The sequence below is a fragment of the Lycorma delicatula genome, chromosome 1 (genome assembly GCF_047948215.1).
Source record: "Lycorma delicatula isolate Av1 chromosome 1, ASM4794821v1, whole genome shotgun sequence".
NCBI classification, from domain to species: Eukaryota; Metazoa; Arthropoda; class Insecta; order Hemiptera; family Fulgoridae; genus Lycorma; species Lycorma delicatula.
This window is the reverse complement of record NC_134455.1, coordinates 297,396,382-297,423,517: the sequence shown is the minus strand read 5'-3', so window position 1 is coordinate 297,423,517 and position 27,136 is coordinate 297,396,382. Positions and strand designations below refer to the sequence as shown.

Below are 27,136 nucleotides of genomic sequence, written 5' to 3'. Positions count from 1 at the left end.
ATTCTCTATTTCTTTATCACACAAAAAAAGTTATATTATTCTGTATTAAAAAACATTTAAATTGCATAACAGGAAGAATTAAATTGAAAACAAAATCTGCATTCCATACATCTTGATGGTGCTACGCACGTGAAATATCTCAGGAAGCAGCAACCTAAAAGTAATATAAAATGTCATAAGCATCTAATATTTTAAGAAAAAGATAAATTTAAAAGAGAAGCATAAATAAAACATTGACAAATCTTTTTGTGCATACAATGAATTTCAAATAGATTACTATGAAAATGCTACAGAATTCTATTAGTATTGTCCTCCAGACAAAATTCATTCCAAAACTGATGCAATGTTATATATACAAAAAATTAATTTAAGAACATTATCAAACAGATTTGAAAAAATAAAATTTTAGAGGAATGATTTAGTTTTGAGATAATGTATTATTTTTTCATATGGATTATTTAAAATTAAAAATAAAATGTGTCTAATTTTTTCTCATGTTATCTGTTCTGATAATCTGTTTTTTTTTTTTGTTGTTTTTTTTGTAAACCCTCCATACATACTACAAATTATTATCTCAATAAAAAGTGGTTTATAAAACTCTTATAGTTTCATAAATCTCTACAAATCACATTTCATACAACAATAAATTTAAATGTAAAATTGATAAATTTATTATGTAACACTCGTAAAATTTTTTTGACTTTTACAATTTTGTTGTATGTTTTCTTTTTTAATGAAAATCAAATTATTTTCTTTATGTTGATCATAACTTTTTAAAATCATTAAAACTACAATATATGAAACAAGATATTTTACTGTAAGTACTGTTAAACTACACATGGCATCATAATAAATACTTTATGATTAAATTAAATTGATTAATTTTTTTTAAAAATTGAAAGTCTTTTAAACATGAGATTCAAGTTTTGAAGCTATTATACAATTGAGTCTCTTTAACAGTAGTATTGTAGGTGACATTGTTCTTAATAGCACTTGCCATGAAATCTTCAACAGGACTATCTGTAACATTACTAATAGATAATAACTCTAAAAAGATTTTGAAATATAATTCCATAAATTTAGAAACCAAGTTGTTTGTCTTTTTTTTTACTTTATTTTTATTTTTTACGTGGAAAGTAATGTACAACTGGAAGCTTATAATCATTAGTCAGTATAACATGTCACATTTCAGTCAGAAATGGAATATTAGTAATGCATTACATCTTTTCAGACAGTACAGTAGTGCAAAAATTCAATGTGTGTAAGGATCTTGTGTTATTAATCTTAGTTTTAGTTCTTTCTTTCAAAAATAATTGTAATTATAAAATTTTGCAACTTTCTCAACAGTAATCTGAACAAAATTTCTTGAACACTTTAATATTTTTCTTGAACTGATAAAAAATTTAAAACAATGTATTTAATATAGATTTTTTTTTATAATGTTTCTATGAGGCTTTAATTGAAAGCATCACAATTGGCAATAGACACTCATACAAAAAAAAAACGATTAATTTATTGATTTTTAAGTATTAATTTGAGATTTTTAAGAAATCTGAAATACTTTATCAAGAAATGACAAAAGTGCCCTAAAATGATAAATTTATGAAAGTTTTTCATACTAGAAGAGGAGAAGACAAGACATTGAAGAAAAGGTTACAGACTGACAAACAGATGAGTTTCTTCACATCCAATATTATCCTTTTTTTGTATAGTTTATCACATAAAATAAAGAAAATGTAATATATGGAAATGTAAAAATTGTAGTAATTTAATCCAAAATTGTAATATTTCAGAAAAACCTATAGTAATTGTAATGTATAAAGAATACAACGATTCATAATAAGTGGCCTGTGAAATCTGTGACAAAAGAGTGATCAAATTTTTAACGATTTTTGGAGATGAGAATTCATTCTCAGTAAATCAAAACTGATCTCTTCTTTAAAAAATTAGGTGTTTTTTTTGGCTGAAGAGATTATTCTTAACTGAACATACATCTCATGTAAGTTTCTAATTGTAAACTTTATTTGGGCAACGAATTTTGTCATCATGACCAAGAATTTTTATAGTGAAGTTATGAAATCAGTTCCTTGAATGCATGATATTGGTAATACTGCAGACACCATATGACAGTAAGGATTCACTGATAGGAGAGTAATTAGTCTTGAAGTAAACAAAACCAATAAATGTGAATAAAATATAATTGTTTGTATATAATGAGAAAAACCAGTGAGTAAAGCAATGAAACATATACAATAAAACCTGTAGGAATTACAAAAAATCACGGGTAATACCCTTCTTTGTAACATATTTTCCAAGTAGCCAGTTTCAATGTTTCATGACTTCATAAAAATCATACAAAAAAATTTTAAAATAGAATTTTGTTATCTGCTGTTTACGTATGTAAAAGATTTTCCTATGATTGATTTCAATGAAAGAACTATTTTCTTTTAATTTTAAAATGCTGTTTTAGCTTTCAGTTACAGACATCATTTGCATTGAACCATGTTTTTTTAATAAAACTGCAGTATGAACTTATTTCATAGCTTTCATTTAACAATGGAATAGGAAAAGAATTGTGAAGGAAAGTACATCTTTCATTTCAACTGGTGGGATCTTAGCCACCTGCTAGAAAAAGGTAAAGTCATTCATCCAAATCTAGAATGCATGTAGGGCCTCATACCAGTCTGTGCAAGTGTTTTGTAGCATACCATAGTGAAATTGTTGCATCATTCCTTCATTTACATGTCTTTCCTTCACAACCACTTTTCATTTGTTGTTGACTAAAATTAGGAAACTATATAATTAAATAATATTCTTAAAACATATGGTTATTGCACAAATTACAAGTTACAAGAGCCAAAATAGTAATTATTTTTTTAATTCCAGTTTAAATTAAATTAATTCCAGTTTTGGAAAACTTTCTAAATCACTTAAATGACAAGTAAAACTATTCTCCTTAATACATTAAATGGTGTTAAATGCAATAAATGGTGTTCATTAAGTGGGGTTTTAATATATATTCTAATGAAGTTATAGGATCTTATATATACAACTGGGAAAACAGGTAAAAAACCGAGTGCTTTTTATATTTAATTTTCTACAATTTCTACAAATCTCCTTCAAATGAACTATAACTCATAACAATAATACAGAAGACAAAACAAGTTTTAATAAACATAAAACTCAATTTTTTTTTATAAGTAGCTCATAACAAATAATTTTAAAGAAAAGCTTTGTTTTATTGTGTTACAAACTATAACTTAGCAATACAATAAATATAACTCATAAAAGAAATAGAGAAAATAAAATATAATGTGCATATAAGCAAAGCTGGATTTTAAAAAGAATATGTTAAGATTAAAAGATTTGATTTGAGTAAGACAAAATGAAGTAATATATAAAAACAAAATTTAATGATTGACATAAAACAAATTTTTACATTATTCGTATAATCAAGATTATTTGCATACAAACAATAGATATTTCAACTGACTGCCTGTCTGTAAAATATGTTTTATTACATTTCATCTCAATAAGAGCTTTGAATTCATTTAAGTTTATTCCTTGATTAATTCATTTTTTTTAAATATTGCTTCAAATGTAAATTTTGTTTCTTTAACACATAAAGGAAAACAAATCATAATTATAATTACCAGGATTTTCTGTAAGGCATTAACAGACTGGTTAACAACAGGAATTCCATTAATTTCCTTAATTTCATCCCCAACATGCAGGGTGGCTTGCCGGTGAATCATTCCGCCATGCATGATTCGTGCCACAATGCACTTTCCTTCCTCATTCATTTTCAATGTTATACCCTGAAAAAAAATTATATGTTAAATCAGTTTAATTATAGTACATTATAAAAGACGGAATTCAAAATAATGAATTGTAATGAAGAAACATCATATAAAACAGAGGTATTTACATTCTTCCATCATTACAAAAATTTTAAAAGAAGAAATTTTTTTTGATTTAAATGTGTTTCATTTGTGTTAAGTGGACTGTAAATAGAACAAATACTGATTCGAATTAACAATTGTACATTAACATGTTCATGATTTAATTTAATTTGTATTACATTGTTGAAAAGTATATAATTTAATGTATGTACATGTCTACCGTATGATGTGTAAATTTTGACAGAGCAATATGAGTCTTCAAGTGATTGAGACTATCACTGATAAACTGGACTGATTCAAGTGCTGAGCCGGCTTGTATAGTATAGATGGAACCGAGTGAATTGTCAGGAGCTGTGTGCAGTACAGAGCTGAGTAAACCACCAGGAGCTGTGTGAATCATCAGGAGCCGAATGAATCGTCAGGAGCTGAGTAAATTGTCAAGAGCTGTGACACAACATACTGCCCGCCATAATTTAACAGTATGAATAAAACAAGCTGAAATAAGTGCAATTATCACACATTTTTAACAATCTCTTTTCTCTATCACAAACTGTTTTTTTCAAATTATCTAATTGCCTGATTGACTAAATTTTTTTCATTTTTACATGTCTTAACCAAATGGCTGTAAACAACTTGACATGAGCCATAAGTTACTCCTGAAAAATTACTTATCTATTCTTAATAATAATAACCATTTCATGCCAGGCTTACTGTGGAATGTGAGGGATGAAGTAGTTTTCCACTGTCTTCTTCAGTCAAATGAATGTTCTTATGCAAAATAACATAACAAGCCTACTGATATTTAGCCTTACACATGACATTTATACATTCATCACAAAGTCTTGCTATTTAATTAACATCATTACTTTAAGAAAAAGAAATACCGATTGATAGTTTTTGATATAATAAATCCCTTTTAACTACTTTTAAGGGGAGCAACTTATAATTGCAACACAATTTAAGAAAATTAATTACACACATCTAAAAAAAAAAAACATGAGAATAACCCTGAATGAAAACACACAAAACAAGTTATGTTTATGATACAATATAAAGAGAAGTAGACATTGTCATGGTAAAAACAATATTTTTTTGTAATAAATTAACATCCACAGTCAGAATCAAATTCAGAAACACTGTACTAAGGCCTTATTAAAAATTAAAAAATAAGTTTCTCTTGTTTAAGAACAAATAGATAAAAGAAAGTAATTAATCAAAATAAATATAACAGGGACAAATAATGAGCATGTATACATTCAGAATACTTCTGAAAATTGTAAGTGATTATATAAGATAAACCGACAATTGATAAAGTTATACCTCTGTATGTTGGAAAACAACAATGCTTTAAATGAAAATGAAATATATTTAGTTTCTAGGAATTATCACTGAATATGATTTTGATTTATGTAGTAAAGTAGTAGCTAGAGATTACATCCTGAAGGAAACTGTTAGACTTCAAGACAAAAATATAATAAGATGTCAGTTTGCCATGGTCTCATTATGTCACATAATACAGAGTGATAACAACTGAAATATAAAATGAATTTTGATGGCTTGGAAAAATGTATTTTTGAAATATAAAGCTTATTTGAATGGCTTTAAAGGAAATTTTTAAAATTTTTATCTATAATTGTTCTATGTGTGTCCTAAGAATTACACAACAGACATAAATGCAGTAGTCCAATTCATCCAAAATATGTGAAAGCACACGTTGTTCAACTCTAGCAATAGCATTTATAATACATTCTTTCAAAATAATCTATATCACCAAAACCTTTTCTTTTATAAAACCCTGCAAAAAAAATGATCATGAGGCATTAAGCTAGACTTCTTGGTGACCATCATATCAACGTTATGGTTTTATCAGTTGCAAGCCAAATCCAACATCTTAGAAGGTGTTCATCCAGATAATTTCAAATCTCAATGTGCCAGTGAGATGAGCACTAACTTGTATGAAGATAAAGTTCTCAGAACTGTCCTCAAGTCGAGACATTAGCCATTCTCTTAACATGTCAAAATAAATCTTCCAATTACTTTTGTGATTGTGAAAAAATAGTCCATCCAACTTTTCATGGGAAGTAGCACAAAACATGCTCTCTTAGGCATATATGTTGGTTGCACTGCTTCTCTGGGGTTTTATGTTATGCCTATTAACCTTTTTACTAATATGAAATGTAAACTCATCACCACAAAATCAGGCATTGAAAGAAACCATTTTCATCAACATGTTTCTGCATATCAAAACAAAAATCTTTACATAAGATTATATAATCATCACTTTAAGATTATTCTAACTGTTAATTTATAAGGTTTCATTTTCAATCATTTCCAAAAAATTTTCCGCATGGTCAGATATGAAATTTGTAATTCTAAAGTTTCTGATCAAGTTAATTTACCTAGAGTACACTGGTACACGGTGCAAACACAATTGACTTACTGGACTTAAGGAGGATATTGTATCCTTCTGATATAAGGTTGTCCAGATCTTTTTGCACAGATATCCTGTATTTTCTAATGTTTTTTTCCAATTATTGATGGGTTGCCTTGTTGAGGTACCCACATCAAAGTGGCCTTTACTGCATTTTGATTTGAAATATCACTGCACAATAGTAATAAAATTTTTATTTGGCTAATTCAAGCCCATAAAAAAATATTTCTCTACAGGAGTAGTGGTGGCCATCTTACTAGACTGATTATGCAACACAATAATCAGTAAAACCATTAGTACAGTCTTTATATTTAAAAAAGTTAAATTTTTTATAACTATCAAAAGTGTCATTTAATTTCACTTTTTCAAAAGTGTCTTATTTCAGTTGTAATCACTCTGTACACATAAAATTGTTTAATAGCTTCTTTTGTTTTAATTTACCAATAACTTTTTAAAATTGGTAAAGTCCTGTTATATCCATGCTAATATTCAATAGTTAAGACAAGACTGGTTTACCAATTACTTTTATTAACAAATTCCTGTTTGCACATAAGTAAAACTAATATAATTGTGAACTCTACATGCTTCAAAAAGAATGAGGAAGTTCATTATCACGATACAAGAAATAAGAATAATATGTAATTTTAGACATAGTCATATAGGATATATGATCAAAAAACTACACCAAAAAATAAAGAATTGTTTTCCTGAAAAAAAGTCTTCAGTATCCGATCTGACAAAATTAAAAGTTTTACTGTCCTATTTATAAATTAAATTAAATAAAATGTTTATAATATTTGAACAATTCATCATTTTATGTTTTAATTCAAATTTGTAAATATAAAATGATAAATAATCATATATTTTATCAACAGTATTTACTTAACATGGTCTATTATTACAAGAAAATCTAAACTGTTGTATTAGGAATGTAAACAATATAGCTGACTAGTGAAATCTATCTGATAATGATCTCAGGAAAAAGTGTTACTTCATTGTGAACAATGATAAAAGGCAACAATCATCTGTTTTCAACTGATAATATTAAGTACTGTGAGTCTGAAACACACTTCTTACAGCTAAAACACTTACCAGTGAAGAAAAACCCCATACTTATCATTGACCCAACCAATACCACATCATACAGAAGATTTAATTCAATTTACAGTTCTTAATTATAACTTCATTTAATATTAAAGTAAAAAATCTTTTCTGTCTCAGTAATATTAATCACTCAAGAAATTCAAGGCACAAGGTACATATATAGAAAACCTTTTTCAAATCTGAACTGAAGAATAATTTTAATCAGTGACATCACAACATTAGCTGTCAGCAACATGTAATGACTTACATGTCACAACTATTCACGGCTGTTCACAACTATTCATTGCACATTTATAACAATACTTCTTAATCTATTCTACCTTCATTAATAATATACCAAAGCTGTCTATATGAAATATAAGACTGACAAGAAAGTACAATTTCTAGCATCTTTACAATTAGTTACATATTGACTGGCATGTCATTTTATATAATATCTATATATACATAACCTGACATTGAAACTGCATCTTTCTCAATCAGTTTTATTTTTAATTAAAATGACAGAAGAATAATTATTAAGTTAGTAATAATCACACCCCTATCAGGATAGCAAAAACAACAAAAGGTTTGTTCAAGGTGTTTCATATTTATTAAGGTAAGAGGATACCCACACTGGCCAGATTATAATAGATAGCACAAAAAGTGACAATGCAAAATCCCTAAACACAATATTATTTTCTTTGGCACAAATGTTAGCAGTAAATGAAATTGCAATTTGCTCATATTTAGAAAACAAGGAAAAATATGCAAAACCAAAAACTGAAAATTCAAAAACGAGAAGTTTAATGCCGTATTAAAAGAAGCTGAATCAAAGTTTCAAGAACTTTACACAAATAAACAGCCAGCTAAAATAAACATTGGGCCAAAATAAACAACTCCGAATTGTGTGAGACATTCTCTTAGCAAGATTGACCAGCTTGGAGGCACAGCTTGAAGAGTCCTCAAGAGAAGAAAATATGTACTTGACTCAGATAAAAATCTTCAACTGCAACTTCAAGAGGTAAACAGGCAGCTCGAAAAAGGCTAACATCACTTAGAGATGCAAAATATTTTCAAACATGACAATGCAACTACAATGGGAAAAAATTGTGAACTAGAAGAAAAGGTTACCTATCTTACAAAAAATTCTGCAGTCATGAAAAAGAAAACTATAAACACAATGTTGCTGAATTATCACAAAACTTGAAGGAAACTTAAACCAAAAGAAAACAATCAGCAACTATTGCAGAAAATCAACTCGCATCAGCATATCTCTACAAACCAAATATTTTACTTGACATTAAAAAACTTAAAAATTCCAAGCAAACACAGAAGGGAAAGTATATATACAGAATATGTTGAAAAACCCAATCACTAACAACAAAACTGATTTATATCTTATTAAAAATAAATTTCAAGAGATAAAAACAAAACTAGCCTACGTAACTAATAAATTACATACACAATATGACAACTTACCCTTAAAAGCCTCACCAAGTCCACATTATACTACAACCTTTGAAAATAGAATAATTGACACTACCTAAAATAACCTTAGTAAAACCGCAGTGATACAATCAAATTGTAAGAACTCAAATTCTGACCAAAATCAAATCTCCTCCCTAAATATATCAGAACAAAAATTACTTGTTACAGCCCAGGAACACAATCCCGATTCTATCACATGATAACAAATGAATGACTATAGCAAATCTTACACTGGTAGAATTGAGATGCGGGAAAACTCACTCTAAAGTAATGAAGAGGACAGTAATATTATTCAAACCACTAAAAGGGTTGTAAGAGACACAGCTACCTGCTCAAATTACGGAAATTTATCAGTATTTAACCCAAAGGACTTAGCAATGATGGAAAAACAAAAGATCTTTCCTTTCCCCTTGACAAAATACTATTGCTAACAACCCAACTAGAAACAGATGCTGACTACTCACAGACCTGTGATACTGATTTCTTGGATAGAATCACTAACAAATACTCAGTTGACCTAAAGCAAAACCATATTGTAGATATATCAAGCAAATTAAATAACAACAATACATCTTACAATTTCATAACATTCAGGGATGGAAAAGAAAAGATATATTATTACAATCCATTCTACACAAAAAAATCACTAGAAGAAAAAACTATTCAAATTCTTAGAAATAGCAAGTGACTGACTCAAATTCCCTTAGAACTAGACAGTAGACAGTCATTCAAGCGCTTGGCCTAGGTACCAGCAATGTGAAGAACTACTTCAAGTCTTCTGCATATGGCTATAAGTAGCTGACAAAATACTAAAAAACACAGTTGATGACATACAATAATCCTCCGTTATTCGCAGGGGTTCCGTTTCACATAAATAGCATGAATAACAAAACTGTGAATACCAAACCAAATTTATATGGTTAAAAAGGGGGGTTATGTTCTTAAATAATCCGAATGTCAATCTTGTATGCTAAAGTACCTATTTAAAAACCATGTACTAACATACTGTATACTTATGAATGAGTATATAGCCATAATAAATATCTTTACTTATGTATAGTACAGTATTTTTATTCATTTTTTTTTTTACTTTAATTTTGAACAATGAAAAACTTATGTACAGTATGTATAAAACCGTAAACACCCAATACTAAGAACAGAATCTTTTAACAAGATAATGTAGGCCTATGTTAACTTACTTTATTCTTTTTTTTTTTCATAAATCACTGTATAGTGATATGTTGTTTCATTCTGGCGTTTAAAATTTATTGACCACTCTAGAAAAGGGTCAGTTTCAGAAACCTTTGTTATTAACAAAGTTGAACAAAAGATTTTATTTACAGATTTTAAGTTTACTAATTCCCTTGTAACTTCTTCTTCCTTTTGTTTCATCTTATAGAATAGGTAAAAAGGCTGTATTATCAGTTTTTCAAGTTCTTCTTTCATGAGCTCTTCCTTGTCACAGTGTGTCAGCTCCTGAACATCTGAAGTACCAATTTCATTGAAACCTTCGCCTTGAATTTTATGTGCCATTTGCACAATATTGCTAGCAAAATTATCAGCAGTTTTGTTTTCTTTGTTTTTTTTTCAGTTTTTCATTTTTTCTTAACAATGTTGGGCGACAAATTCTGCCAACATGCATTGATCACTGATGGTTTAATTTCATCAACTGATTCCTTAATGTTTGCAATGTAATCTGCAATGGTGTAATTTTTCCACCACTGAATCACAGTAAATGAATTATCCACCTCTGTTTCACTTAACAATCTACTAAAAGTCTGCTGCAGATAGGCTTTGAAAGCAGCAATGATCCCTTGATTCAAAGGTTGAATTAGAGCTGACATATTTGGTGCAGAAATAACATTTCTAGATTAGGGAACCAAAATCTTACTTCTTCTGGATGTCCTGGAGCATTATCAGTAAAATGAATAACTTTAAATAGCAAAGATTTTGCTTTCAGATAAAGTTCACCATGTTTCGCAAAAAAATGAAATCGCTCAATAAAAAGGGATGATGTTACCCATGCTTCTTGTTTTGATTTCAACAAAGGAGACCTAGTGCTTATATCAACCGGAGAAGCTGCATTTGAATTTTGAATTTGATGTATGAAATTACATAAAAGTAATGACAATGAATACTCCAATGACACCTTCCGCATGCTTCATTCATTTTTAATAAATTCCAAAAAATGTTTAAAGGTGAGATCATCTTTGCTGCAATACAGTAAGGAGTGTCTGAAGTCATGTTAATAGGAGACATCAATCAAATACCATTCATCAACAGATCAGATAAATTTGAAGTGAAGTACCACAGTATCAATATTATTCAGGTATCTCAGTCACTTAATTTATCCTACAGATTTACTAAGACCATAGCTGCTTTTCTCACACTCTATTATAAAAATGGCATGAAGACATGTAACCATGTCCAGAATGAACTTACACTAGAAAGCTTTATAGACTCAAAAGTATTAGAATTAACAAAGAAAAATTCAGTGTTAACATTTAAATAATCTGAAAAGTGTAATCTACAGGCACTGGGATATGATGCATCAATAACTCATGAGTACCAAGGAAAGCAGAACAAGAATATAGCTGTAATATGCACCACAATTAAAGAGGAAGAAATATATAATTCATCTTCGCACTGCGTAGTGGCTATGTCTAGATATACGCTATCTTTTGCCTATATCACTAAATATGAATGACACAAAATTCATGAGTATACTGAGGAAAGTCATTCTCACCACAAGAACTTTCCCGTCATATTAAGGAAAAAACCAAAGTAGGAATAACAACACTGAAAACACCATATTGTAAATAAATCACCTTGACACTATAGAAAAATTTTAATTAGCTGAAATTGCATCTGCAAATTAAAACATAACTTCAAAGCAAAAATCAATATTAAACATGTTCAACACAACAAAAACAAACAACATCCAAGCCTTACAAACTGATCCCAACATTATACAGAAATTCCCATCACAGGAAATACACCTACAAAGCAAGATAAATTTCAGAAGGAAAACTAACACTAAAAAATAACTTAATGGAATAGAATAATAAATCTCTAAATAATATCATAGCAACAAATACACATTGCACCCATAACTGAAAAAGCTGAACTCACTCTTCCCATGAAAACAATCACCATTTTTTTTTTTTTGGATATTGCCAAACACCAAATACCAGATACAAAATTCCAACAATCATAAACTAAAGGTGGAGGGGAAAACTCAAGCTCTTTCATCAAAATGTAGATCAGCTGTCAAGCAATCAATCTACTAAATAACTTATTCAAGGACATTAACCCAGGTGTTGTCATTCTCACTGAGCAAGACTTCTTGAAAACTATTTAAAAACCACTAATTTAAATGGGTATGTCCTCACCGAGCATTACTGTTGCCAGAACCATATGAGATGATATGAACCATATGAGATGATATGAACCATATGAGGAGGTGTTGCCATATTTGTAAGTCAAGAGCTATCGAATATGACAGTATATCACAATCAAAAACCCTCAGTATTGAGCTTACCTGGGAAGTTGCTGCCGTAAAACTAATTATCATTAACAAGAGTGATATTTTCAAGCTTGACCTACCACCCAAATGAATTACTCCATGTAGCAAAACTTCCATAGATATAATTTATACAAATCAGTCTGTAGCTGAACATTTAACTGAAGAATTTTTACTTACATTTCGGACCACATAGGACAAACTCACTCGTTAAATATTAGAAGGAATATTACTACCAGGACTACAATTGAGCAGTGTAAACAATGAAGAGAACGTAAGATTGCTTAAGTAGTTGAAGAGACAATCCTGCAATAATGTCTACAGATCATCATCTGTGGAAAATTTCTACAATATCTTATTAGGAAGCTTCACATATAACATAGATATTCCACACTCTCTTAGAAAAACTGTTTCTAGAAAAAGGAAAACCTCTTTTCTGTTTGATAATGAAGGAAAAGTGATGAAGGAAAATTTTGTGTGAGCTCAAGAAAGGTGCTTTTAGCAGATCCAAAAGGATAGAGCAGAAGCACCCTCCACTTAATGACCACAACTTATGACCTAAAAGGGCACAAGGAGGAAAGCAGCAACCGAAATGATAAATAATGACCAAAATAATGTGGAGAATTATAAACCAAGAAAGAAACCATATGACTGCCAAAGAACATTCTCCTCAGTTGGAATCAAATGGAACAATCATGGAAAACTCAGTTTTAATTGCTAAACAATTTAACGACTGCAGATGAGGATAGCAGACTAAATTAAGAGTCAAAAATTGCAAGAGAAACTACTTTTTATGTAACGTGCAGAACTAACCATCAGTTGTCACATAAGAAGCTTAAACACTTTAATGTATTGTATTAATATGAAGTAATAACTGTTTTCTAAGAATATCTTAATAGGGATAAAATAAACTAAATAAATGTCTTTTCAAATGAGTCATTTTACAATGTGATGACAGCCATATGTATAACATATATCAATATTTTCAGCCTTATTAGACAGAAAGTTCAAATTTGGTAACCAAGCAATTAGAACATACCTTATTGAGAATGCCAATTTATTTTGTTTGAAAATTACTAAACAAAGAATATTCTTTAAATTTTGCATTAAAAATGGAATAAAGTGCAGTAAAGTGGTGAAGATGTTAGAGAAGGCTTTTTGTGATGATTTTATATCAACAACAAGGTTTAACAGTGATACCCTCATAAACCACATATAAACCATCTTACAACCAGTCTTCACAGCCTAACACAAGAAGGCCATGAAGACTTAAAGACAACAAAGGGGTTGAATATCCTAAGACATCAACAACAGATGAAAATATCAACAAAATAAAGGACAATGTGATCAACAACTATAAATCACTATGAGAGAAGTTGTTGAAGAGATGGAATCTCTTATGGCTCGTGTGAAACAATTTTGACTGAGACTTGGGTGTGAAACACGTAACAGTAAAATTTCTTTTAAAACTGTTGAATTTTCAATAAAAGCAACATCACAAAGCATTGAGCTGTAATCATTGATGACTCAGAATTACTCAAATATGTGATAGGTGACGAAACATGGCTGTTTGAACAGTTATGACTTTGAGAAAGATCCAATCATCTCATTGGACGTTTCCTGAAGAACCAAGACCAATAAAACTACACCAAGTTCAATGGAATGTTTAAGTTTCTTTACGTTTTTTTATTACATTAGCTTTATCTCTTATGAATTCTTACCACAAAGTTGTACAGTCACAAATAGTACTACTTAGCAGTTATATGTCGTTTGTGTAAGGCAATCCAAAAAAAACAACCACAAATGTGGTAAAATTCATGGATTTTGAACAATAATAATAAATACTCCAGCTCACACTTCTATTAATTTGCCAATTAACTATTACTTAATTTGCTACTTCACTATTAATTTAACCAAAAATAACACGTTACTGCACTACACCCTTGGTATTTGCCAGACATGGCACTAAGTAACTTTTTCTTGTTCTCACTGATTAGGAGAACATTAAAGCAATAACTTTGCACCTAAGTAACGTCTTTTTGATTTTAAATTCTCGTTAATTTTTTATTACACCTCATATATAAAGTAAGTCCTGCTCTTGTTTTTTCTATAATTGTTCATTTAAAGAATCCTGACAAATGCCATATCTATTTTAGGCATAAATACTACTTTTTTAATCTATTACACAATTTTGGCCACCACCTTGTTTCTGCCATATTGGATTCCATTTTACAGCATTATGGTCATATGATACATCATTTCCATATAAAATCTAATTAAAAAAATTGATAACAAAAACTTCACATTGATGATATTTTTATCTGTTTTCAAGATATTACCAATTAAAAAGCCTATTAATTGTGGGTGTTACTTTGAACAACTGACATAAAATAAAACAATACTAAAAACGAATTACAATGATGAAAATTTATTGATTCATTTTGTAATCATTGACTTTCTTTTAAAATCCTTTGAACCATTTGATCTAAACTGTTGGTATTCACTTGGTAATTGATATTTTAAATATATTGTGAATTAGTTTGAACAATAATATATTTTTATAATCAAAATTAAAATTTTAATGAAGAATTTAAGTGTTTCTTTTTTTAAATTAGAAACAATGTTTTGGTAAAATTACTATATATTGCTAAAAATAATACTATGGACACTAATAACTTTAAAAGTAAGTTTTTTCTTAGCACTTTTTTCACTTTTGCCTCTGATCAAATTGTTCAGTACATGTTGATTTCCTACTGGAACCCAACACAATGGCATATACACTTGAAAATAAAACGAATTAGATGATATTTATTTTTGGAGCAAGTTATAGAAATGTTCACAAAACATAAGGACACTTTAACAATCTTCTTCCTCCTGTTTCAAGAAGCTATCTTAGGAAGTTAGTACTTGCAGATAAGTTCAGTGGAATTGTAAGTCTCAACAACAAAAAAACCAAAAATAACCAGGGCAATCTCCTGTCAATGATAATAAAAAAAATTCATATGCTTCGCAAGTTTTTAGAAAATCCTAAATAGTCTGCTAGAAATATTGGTACTAATTATCAACTAGTAATATTTTTAAATAAATTCCATTCTTAAAACGTGCAGTTACACTAAGAAGTCAAAGAATATGATTCTTAGTGCCAGATTCAATTTTGCAAAGAAAAAGATAATATTACATGAGCACATAATCATTACTCACCCACAATATTTGTTTCAGTGATGAATGTACATTCTTTAAAAATGGATTCATTAATTCTCAAAATAGTAAGTACTTGAAACTAACACTCAGTACTACAAAAAGTTAATAGTTTAGGTTCCTACTTATGTAATCATATAATCAGATCTTTATTCATTGATGGGAAACTTTACAATTGTGTATTTGCAATGCAAAAGGAGGAATTGTGCCAGTAAGTAGAAACACTGTTGCAGAGGTGAAAGGTGAAACCAAGTTGGGGCATTACTAAAAATTTTTTTTTTTAATTAATCATTTTTTTGTCATTTGACCGGTTTGATGCAGCTCTCCAAGATTCCCTACCTGGTGCCAGTCGTTTCACTTTGGTGTACCCCTTATATCCCTAACAATTTGTTTTACATATTCCAAACGTTGCCTGCCAGCACAATTTTTCCCTTCTACCTGTCCCTCCAATATTAAAGCAACTATTCCAGGATGCCTTAATATGTGGCCTATACGTCTATCTCTTCTTTTAACCACATTTTTCCAAATTCTTCTTTCTTTATCAATTTGCCGCAACACCTCTTCATTTGTCACTTTATCCACCCATCTGATTTTCAGCATTCTCCTATAACACCACATTTCAAAAGCTTCTAATCTTTTCTTCTCAGGTACTCCGATCATCCAAGTTTCACTTCCATATAGAGCTATGCTCCAAATATATACTTTCAAAAATATTTTCCTGACGTTTAAATTAATTTTTGATGCAAACAAATTATATTTCTTACTGAAGGCTTGTTTCACCTGTGCTATTCGGCATTTTATATTGCTCCTGCTTCGTTCATCTTTAGTAATTCTACTTCCCAAATAACAAAATTCTTCTACCTAATTTTTACATTCAGTGGTCCATCTTCATTATTTCTACTACATTTCATTACTTTCATTCTTGCGTAGGACTTCATCCATGCCATTCATTGTTCCTTCTAAATCCTTTTTACTCTCAGCTAGAATTACTAAATCATCGGCAAATCGTAGCATCTTTATCTTTTCACCTTGTACTGTTACTCCAGATCTAAACTGCTCTTTAACATCATTAACTGCTAGTTCTATGTGAAGATTAAAAAGTAATGAGGATAGGGAACATCCTTGTCAAACTCCCTTTCTTATTACGGCTTCTTTCTTATGTTCTTCGATTATTACTGTTGCTGTTTTGTTCTAAATGTTGGCAATCATTCTTCTATCTCTGTATTTGAACCGAAATTTTTTTAAAATGCTGAAAATGTTATTCCAGTCTACGTTATCGAATACCTTTTCTAGGTCTATAAATGCCAAGTATGTTGGTTTGTTTTTCTTTAATCTTCCTTCTACTATTAATCTGACCCCTAAAATTACTTCCCTCGTCCCTATACTTTTCCTGAAACCAAATTATTCTTCTCCTAACACTTCTTCCACTCTCCTCTCAATTCTTCTATATAGAATTCTAGTTAAGATTTTTTATGTATGGCTAGTTAAACTAATTGTTCTGTATTCTTCACATTTATCTGCTCCTGCTTTCTTTGGTATCATGACTATAACACTCTTTTGTCTGGTGTGTAATATTTACAAAACTTCCCCTTTTTTGTAAATATTACACACCAGTTTGTATAATCTATTGCTTCCGCACCTGCACTGCGCAGTAATTTTACAGGTATTCCATCTATTCCAGGAGCCTTCTGCCATTCAAATCTTTTAGTGCTCTCTTAAATTCAGATCTCAGTATTGTTTCTCCCATTTCATCCTCTTTGATTTCCTCTTCTTTCTCTATAACACCATTTTCTAATTCATTTTCTCCATATAACTCTTCAATATATTCCACCCACCTATCAACTCTGCCTCTCATATTATAAATTGGTGTACCACCTTTGTTTAATACATTATTAGATTTTAATTTATGTAGCCCAAAATATTCATTAACTTTCCTGTATGCTCCATCTATTTTACCAATGTTCATTTTCTCATTCCACTTCTGAACACTTTTCCTTAATCTACTCTTCTTTCACTAGTTTGCACTTCCTGTTTATAGTATTTCTTAACTGCCGATAGTTCCTTTTACTTTCTTCATCCTTAGCATTCTTGTATTTTCTACGTTCATCCATCAGCTGCAGTATATCGTCTGAAACTGAAGGTATTCTACCAGTTCTCTTTGTTCCTCCTAAGTTTGCTTCTGCTGATTTAAGAATTTCCTTTTTAACATTCTCCCACTCTTCTTCTACATTTTCTACCTTATCTTTTTTACTCAGACCTCTTGCGATACCCTCCTCAAAAATCTTCTTTACCTTCTCTTCCTCAAGCTTCTCTATATTCTACAGATTCATCTGACACCTTTTCTTCAGGTTTTTAAACCCCAATCTACATTTCATTATCACTAAATTATGGTTGTTATCAATGTCTGCTCCAGGGTAAGCTTTCCAGTCGACAAGTTGGTTTCTAAATCTTTGCTTAACTATGATATAATCTGATTCCTTGCAGTATCGCCTGGCTTTTTCCATGTGTATATTCTTCTATTATGATTTTTAGACTGAGTGTTGGCAATTACTAAATCATATTTTGTGCGAAACTCTAAAAGTCAGTCTCCTCTTTCATTCCTTTTGCCGAGCTTGTATTCACCCTCTATATTTCTTTCCTTGCCTTTTCCAATGTTTGCATTCCAATCTCTAACTATTAATAAATTTTCATCCCCCTTTTATGTGTTTAATTGCTTTGTCAATTTCTTCGTATACACATTCTACTTCATCATCATCATCATCATCATCATGTGTGCTTATAGGCATTTAGACATTAAAAATTGTTGTTGGTTTAGGTTTTGATTTTATCCTTATTACAATGATTCTATCGCTATGCATTTTGAAATACTTTACTCTCTTCCCTATCTTCTTGTTCATTACGAAACCTACTCCTGCCAGCCCGTTATTGAAGCTGAGTTAATTATTCTAAAATCACCTGACCAAAATTCATTTTCCTCTTACCACCAACCCTTGCTAATTCCTACTACATCTACATTTATTCTATCCATTTCCCTCTTTAGATTTTCTAACCTACCAGCCTTTTTTAGACTTCTAACATTCCATGCTGTGACTCATAGAATGTTATTTTTTAATTTTCTGGTGACCCCTTCCTTAGTAACCCACCTGGAGATCAGAATGAGGGACTAGTTTACCTCCAGAATATTTTATCAAGGAAGGCGTCTCTACCTTTGTTATATGAAAATGCAGAGAGCTACATTTTCTTGGAAAAAAAGCAGCTGTAGTTTTCTATTGCTTTAACCTGCACAGTACTCAGAAGACTGAGTGATGTTGATATGGCTGTTTAAGTCGTACTGACGTATGCCCTTAATGACTACTGAAAGAACTGCTGCCCTCTTTCAAGAATCATTCCTTAATCTGGCTCTCAACAGATACCTCTCCGATATGGTTGCACCTTCAGTCCAGCTACTCTGTTTCAATGAGTACTCAAGCCCCCTCACCATCAGCAAAGTCTCATGATTCATAGAGGGAGATTTTAATAGAAAAGATAATTTTTAATTAATGGATTTTCAAAAAAATGGACAGATCGAAGAGGATTGGTGAAACAGTCAGTACAGTCTCTATACATTAAAGTCACTGAACGTTTTCTTGTGTGACTATTTGAAGTCCACTGTTTATAAAACCCCTGTAGCAGACGTTGAAGATCTGAAGAACAGGAAAATTCATGCATGTCAATCCATTATTGTTAACATGCTTATAAATGTAAGAAAAGCATTTTAATATTGATCGCTACTCCTAGAGGTTAGAAGAATCCACTTTCAGCAACTGCACTCCTAATAATACTATCAATAACAAATTAATAAAAATTTTCAACACCTTTATTAGTGTTACATCTAAAAATTAATAACAACGTTTTCAATTTCAGAAAAGCAGAAATTATTATTTTTACCCAATTTATTTATTGTTAGTCAAAATCTAGACAGAAAATTAATAAATAGCACCTTCAGTCAGTAGTCTTTTCAATGTCTAATTTCTAGAAAATGAATGAAATATTGATGTATAATTTTCACCATCAATTTTTTTATTGAATTTTACATGGAAATGATGTCATATGATCATGTGCCATTAAAAAACATAAAGTTAAATCTAATGAGCCCAAAACAAAATAGCACAAAAAATTTTTAGAATAAGTAAAAAACAGATACAGATTTAGTATGTTATGTTAAGGGGAATATATATATATGCAAGAGTAAATGTACCAGTAAACATGCAGTCCGGAACAGACTGAGGGATGACTCCACAGACTCCTGAGACATGTGGTTAATTGAAACCCAGCCACCAAGGCTACATTCTGCAGCTACATCAGGCCTGGTAAGCCAGTGCAGTAATAACAATTGCAATTACAATGTATATGTTTGTGTGTGTGCGCACATGTGTGTGTATTAGTACATATTACACATACACACATATACAAACACACACCCCCAGACCCAGCAGTAGCTCGAGAACTGGTTGGAGAAATACATTTATATATAAAAACAATGAAAAAAAAAACGATTGATGTGAATATACCCAATTGTGCAGATAAGATTCAACCCACCAGATTGATCTAGTGGTTAAACTCGTCATTGCAAATCAGCTGGTTTTGAAGTCGAGAGTTCTAAGGTTCAAATCCTAGTAAAGGCTGGGCTGTTTCTTTTATAGGGATTTGAATACTAGATCGTGGATATCAGTGTTTCAGGAATGGTCGACCTGAAACTGTACAAGACATTTATACATATCATCCTCACTCATCCCCTGAAGTAATACCTTACAAAGATTCCAGAGGCTAAACAAAAAAAAAGGGAGAGAGGCTGACTATTGTTGAGACATGAGGTTAATTTGAACCCCAACCACCAAAGTTCACTACTATCCACTGTCTAGTATTCAAATTTGTATAAAATCAACTAACTTTTACAAGAATTTGAACCTTAGAACCTGTGACTTTGAAAAGCAGCTGTTAAATAATTGATTTGCGACAATGATTTTTCTACTAGACCAGCCTGTTGGGCATATTGTAAATGTAAATTTTAATTTTATTAAAAACCCTCCTCCACTAAAATAAAATCAATACTAAGATCATACTAAAATCACTAAGATACAAAATATAAATGCTTTATTTTACTAAATATTTTATCTTGTATAAAACGTGTTTAATCTCATTACTGAACACTAACATAAAAAATTAAAAAATTTTTAAAACAATTGCCAGTAATGAAAACTGTTATATTCATAGCTGGATAACTGTTACAAACAAAATGTTTTAAAAAGTTAATGTGCTGTTTTCAAAAATTCTTTGATATTAACATTTAAGTTAGAAGATAATATTTGGTAAGTAAATCATTTACACTTTCTGTCATGGTGATTTCACCAACCCTAATATATTATCTTTATATAAATTCTCACATCATTTACAAGAAGGATCAAGGATAATCTGAGGATAAACATCAAAAGAAAGAGTATAAATAATAAAAAATGAACTTCAAAAATAGATTAACTAAAAATTAAAAGATGATCTTCAATTTTCGAGTTTCATTTAACTAAGCCTTGTACAATATTTGATAGTTCATTTAAACTGATACTGATTGATTATCAATGAAATGGAATGGATACATTCATTTTATAATTTACTACATATAAATTTAACCGAGTTACAAAATAATGGCATTTGATTTTGCCAACAAAAACGAATGATAATCAAACTAAACGCAAACACCCTGTAATGTGAGAATAATAAAAAACTGTAGAAAAACTATAATATTATCTTAAATGAAAATCATAAATATGAAATTTCTTTCCTGTTAAATGAATCAAACAGGAAACTTATGTAATAAATTTTCAAAATATTTTAATAAAAAATAATCATAATGTGGTAAATGACCAAGAAGTTACAGCAACCTAAAAAAATTTTAATTTTTAATAATTTTTACTGAATACTGTAATTTACAATGAATTCTACAAATGTACTGTATAATTTCACTGATGTTTTCTTTGTGAATCTGTTGTTTTAAGTCTGTTTTCAAAGCAATTAACTGGTTTCATTTGAGGTTATACGGAAGAAGAAAAGCAAGCAATAGAATGAGATAATAGTTGGAATCTGTCCAAAATACCAAACCACTACCCCATCTATTCAAACCATCTCTATAAATGAAGACAGCTACAGAGTTAATTATATAAACAATTAAGAATAATGGTTAATTGATTAGTAATAATGTATAGATATTTAATAATAGAATGTATAGATATTATTAATGTATAGATATTTTTTTAATAAAATCAAATATTGATTTATGCACTTTTTCAGAGTTTTCAAATTAATAAATCAATATTTTACAACACAATTAAAATTTATCATACTTATCTCTGAAAACATGAAACTGTGATCACCATTTGTAACTGAAGTTTTATTCCCTACCATTGTTTCATTTCATCATAACAATTTACAATTATAAGAATTGAAAGATACAAATCACAATTCTCTAACAAAACTTTAAATTTTCACCCAGCAAAAATGTATTAAAGAAGAAAATCTATACGTTTAGAAAACTTAATCTAAGTACTATGAAGACTATATACATTAAGCAATATGTTAATATAAATATGAAGTGTCTAATAACATAATCAATCTTTTAAGTGACCTTTTATCAATTATTTCATCAGAGCATCATTAGTTTGGATTATGATGAATAAATAACAGCTATTAAAAATATTAAATATTACAACAATAATATAAACATATAATATTATATATATATTTTTTGTCTTCAGTCATTTGACTGGTTTGATACAGCTCTCCAAGATTCCCTATTTAGTGCTAGTTGTTGCATTTCAGTATACCCCCTACATCATACTTCCCTAACAATTTGTTTTACATACTCCAAAAGTTGCCTGCCTACACAATTTTTTCCTTCTACTTGTCCTTCCAGTATTAAAGCGACTATTCGAGGATGCCTTAATGTGACCTATAAGTCAGTCTCTTCTTTTAGCTATATTTTTCCAAATGCTTATAATATATATTTATAAATATATTATATATAAATAGTTATATAATATAATACACAGAAAATATTAAATATTACATCAAATTACAGAAAAAAAGGCTTTAATATCACTGGATTTGATAGATATTAACTGTATATCTTAATGGACCACCACCGGCAATTTTTTTTTCTGTTAGCCTCATATAGAATTGAATAAATTCACAATTTATGTCACCTATACACAGTATGGAGGAGTAGTTTTATTTTTACTTAGTTTTTTGCTTACTTCACTAACTCCAGTTAATAAAGCTAAGTTATTTCTCACTTGGAAATTCAAAAGTTAAATATTCCAAGATGGTGCATAATTCTGCCTGTAATCGGTACATAATCATGTACTTTTGAATTGGATTCTACATGAAAGATTCTGTCACATCATTTATAAGAAGGATCAACAGCAGCCAACTTAAAAAAAAGCTAAAGAATTGTTTGTATTGTCATTCCTAATTTTTATTCAGATTCATGGTATGTCATGTAAAATGTTACAGTTTGATATGCATTGTATAGAAACATTCATAGTGTACCTCCAACTATGGAACAAAACTTCAGTTATAAATGCAATTAGCATTTTTAATGCTGAGATGCATGCTGAAAATGCTGAGATGCATGCGATAAATTTTGGTTCTGTGCGGTAAGTTATAACATGGTTTTGTATGTCATTCAAATGATATTTAACATTCAACAAATAAATAGACAGTAGATTAATGTGAAAAATATGTTTGTAAATTTTAGTATCCCTTAATAAACAAAAGGTAATTGTTTATACAATCACAAATTAAAGTGATCTGATGTTAAGCATATTCTCTAATCATTCAATCTAATGATGGTTGGCATCTACCCATTTTAATCACAAATAATTCACTTCATTGTCTTATACATGTCATCTCCAACATTTCTGGCGACTTGTTTTAAATATTGTCGTTAAGCTGTTACTTTAGCCCACTGTCCAAGTATTTCACCATGTAGAATATTAATCATAAAATCGCTGTATAAAAAAATATGTTCTAACAATGCACACCTTCTACTCTTTAAAGTTTTTATGAGAAATTTGCATTCCTCTTCCCTCTGAAGTAACTTGTCATTTGTTACTCTTTTTCTCCAGTTAATTCATATCATTCTCCAACAATATACTTCAAATCTCTCCAAGGTTTTTTCTTCATCTCTTGCCAAGAACCTCATTCTAGATCATAAAAAGCAATACTCCAATTTCACTCTTTATTGTTTCTTTTTTATATCTAAATGAGGCTATTTAAAATGAATAACTGTTTTTTACTATGAGATATGGCCTTGGCATTCCTAACTCACTGTCTTATATCTCCCTTATTTCTCCTATTCTCAATGAACAAACTACCCAGATGATTAAACTTTAATAAATTTCTTGAGGACATAATCATTTATTTTAATGCTGGTGGTTTCAGGGACCTTGGAGCAGACCATTCAATTTTTAAAATAATTGGTACAAAAACACTAAGAAAATCATAAATGTTCTTTAAATAACTGAAATTTACAAACAGATATTTTTATGATTCAATTTAAAAAAGATTATCAAAAAAGTCTTAAGATAAATTTAAAATTATGTAAGTCATTATTAATGAATCATTCCTACAAATAAATGTAACCACTCTATTTGTTTATTACTTTAAATACAAAAGAATGAAACCTTATAAAATACAATATTATGGAATATTATAATTTTACACTACATAATTTTAAAAATCTACCTATAAATGTCAGGCCAGTCAATATGCAGTAGTGGTTGGTGACATAAAATTGTTATTTTTAGCACTATACATCTAGTAGAAAAAAATATAAAACTTACCATTGGCTCGTCTGTGTTCTTTTGGAACTGGACGAGGCGGACCCGAGTAACGTTCTCAAAGTCTGCCTCAGCACTAGGTGCCTCAATGTCATCCTCGTCACCATTGAGGTATGGCAAGAGGGGTGGGGGTGTGACTCTAACTGCTTCTTCTCCGTATATCTCATGAGCAACCACGTCATGTGCTTGTAGCAATGCCTGAAAAAAAAATTGTAATAAAAAATTATGATTCTGCAAAAATTATGATTAGAAATTATAAAATACACTACTTACTTTCTTTGTAAATAGATTTATGCCTGCTGGAAAGTATATTACAATTTTAAGAAGTCTTTTACATTTTACACTTATTAATTTAATTTAGTTAATTTTACACTTTCTAAAAATAAACCTTTTAAATCATTTTGGTGAAATGTAACAGTTATTTTTAGTTTTAATTTTACTAAGGTAATAATACAGTAAATCTGGGTCCAATTTTTGAAAGAATAGCACCATAGAGAACGTGGGGATAACCAGGATGTAATTTATTTTTAGGTATCATTAGACTTTATATTCAATCAGTCATTTATAATAAATTTGCCCACTATATAAAAATTAAACTTCCTTAGATGGGTTTCCACTTCACTATGTTTTTCTTATAAATTTTATGTAGAACATTTTATATTAGCATATAAATGTAATTAATTAATTAATATAAAATAATTTATTATTTTCAACAAATTATTCTCTTAACTTGTAAATTGTCAGGTACTGTGCGATAGGTGCATTTCACACCTGAAACCTTGTAAATGACCCAACATGAAACAGAAGAAGTTTCCTAAAATATACTGCTGCATATACAGTTGCAGATCAGCATACCAAGCTGACAGAATTGCAGGTGACATCTTCAATCTCCTCATTAAAGGGACTGGCTGTATATTGAACATCGTTACTCTCACAAAAAGCAAATCCAATTGGTGTCTCAAGTATCACACACGCTTTATATGTAACCCAGATATAATAAAACTGGAGTCAGTAATACAAAAGAATAAATTATTGTGCTCCTTTCAGCTTTTTTTCACTCTTTTTTTTAAATAAAGTTCATATATTTTTCAAATCAAAATTGACAAATAAAATTTACAGAAAGGCTTTCCATGGCACATGTAATCCATTTTAGGAGGAAGGATTTGCATCATGAAATTTTAGCTAGTAATGGAATGGATGTGGAAAAACTAGTTAACATACTAGAGAAAATTTATTCAATGGTGTCAGATTTATCTAAGACTAATTTAAATACCAAAGAACCTATAAATAAATCTGTCCCTAAAATAAAATTTATTTCTATCTCAAATATTTTTGGAATGCAAATGATTTTCTTACTTCTAAGGATTACATGAAAAACAATTTTATTACACTAAAACAGATTTTTTTTTTTGTATACAGATTTTATTTATTACAAGAAAGGCCATATTCTAATATGGCCTTATTCTAATATTGTAAATGATTAATTACAATATAATCACATAAAAACTGTCGTAAAATAAAAAATAAAAGTTATAGAATCAAAGAGGAGTAGAATTACTCATATATTAAAAATGTAATATGATAATTTAATAATTATGGTACAGTTGAATACTTTCACACACCATATAATTCTAGGTTAATACTTTAGAAAGCTTAAGCCTATTCTAAAGTGATCCTTTTGTACTTGGATGAAAAGCCATTAGTTGTAGCAGATGTTAAAACTGATTAGTTTTAATCAACAACTGAAGTTTTTTAATCAATAATGTGCACTTCCCATTCTGGGTAATATATACCCTGACTTCCCAGTGGATTGCAGGAGAGATGGATCCATACTTCTTGAAAGGAGCTTTGTAACATTTTTTTTTGGATGAATTCTTTTTTCTCATTTAAAGTTCTCTCTAGGTGTAGATCTCTCTTTCTCACTGTCCATCCTTGAAATTAATCCCTTCCTGTTCCTTGTTCATAAACAACTCCTTCTTGTTATTATGCCCTAACCGTGGGTTTTAGTTAGGTACTTATTAGATACATGTTAAGGATGTGAAGACCTAAATGAATTGCTGGACCAGTATTTCCATGGTTTGTTGCAGATGGTTCCAGATAAGGACCTATCCAAGCAATATCTTCTATCTTGTGGAAATAAAACCGCAACGTGTTCCTTAGTTAAAGCAGCCTACTAAACCTTCCTAAATGATATCAAATATATATAAAAAATATGTATATATATATTTATATATATATAAACACACACACACATTTTTTCCATCAACATATTGACCAATGTGTTAATAAAATTTAATATTATATGAAATATAAACCACCAAAACACAATAATTAGATAAGTTAAACTTATCATATTATTCTGCAATAAATAGTTTTTGTGGTATCTCACATCTTCAGTTGGTATTAAATTATGTATCTATTACATTGAAACATATTCTTTAATTTTTTGTAATTTTATTTGAAATTATGTCTTATATTCTGAAATTTTTTATATTATAATGAGCACATATGTAAATTTTGTTGTCCAGTACTGGATTATATTATCTAAAATTTCAAACTATAAAACATAATTTGATATAAAATGACAAAAAATTAGAAAAATATATTTTAATGTAATAGATATAAAATTTAATACAAA

The 27,136-nt window shown here is 29.5% G+C and overlaps 1 protein-coding gene across 2 annotated transcripts in view; it reads right to left on the bottom strand.

The window, feature by feature from the left end:
* Nucleotides 1-24,634, bottom strand: part of LOC142333193 (peripheral plasma membrane protein CASK-like) — a 161,269-nt gene extending 136,635 nt beyond the window's left edge. For both annotated transcript variants that reach the window (XM_075380169.1, XM_075380176.1), the window contains exons 1-2: nucleotides 24,502-24,634; nucleotides 3,654-3,818 (exon numbers count right to left, since the gene is read on the bottom strand). In XM_075380169.1, the coding sequence (XP_075236284.1) occupies nucleotides 3,654-3,818; nucleotides 24,502-24,504 (168 nt within the window). In that variant the 5' untranslated portion in view covers nucleotides 24,505-24,634. The remainder of the gene's footprint in view (nucleotides 1-3,653; nucleotides 3,819-24,501) is intronic.
* Between the last annotated feature and the right edge of the window lie 2,502 nt (nucleotides 24,635-27,136).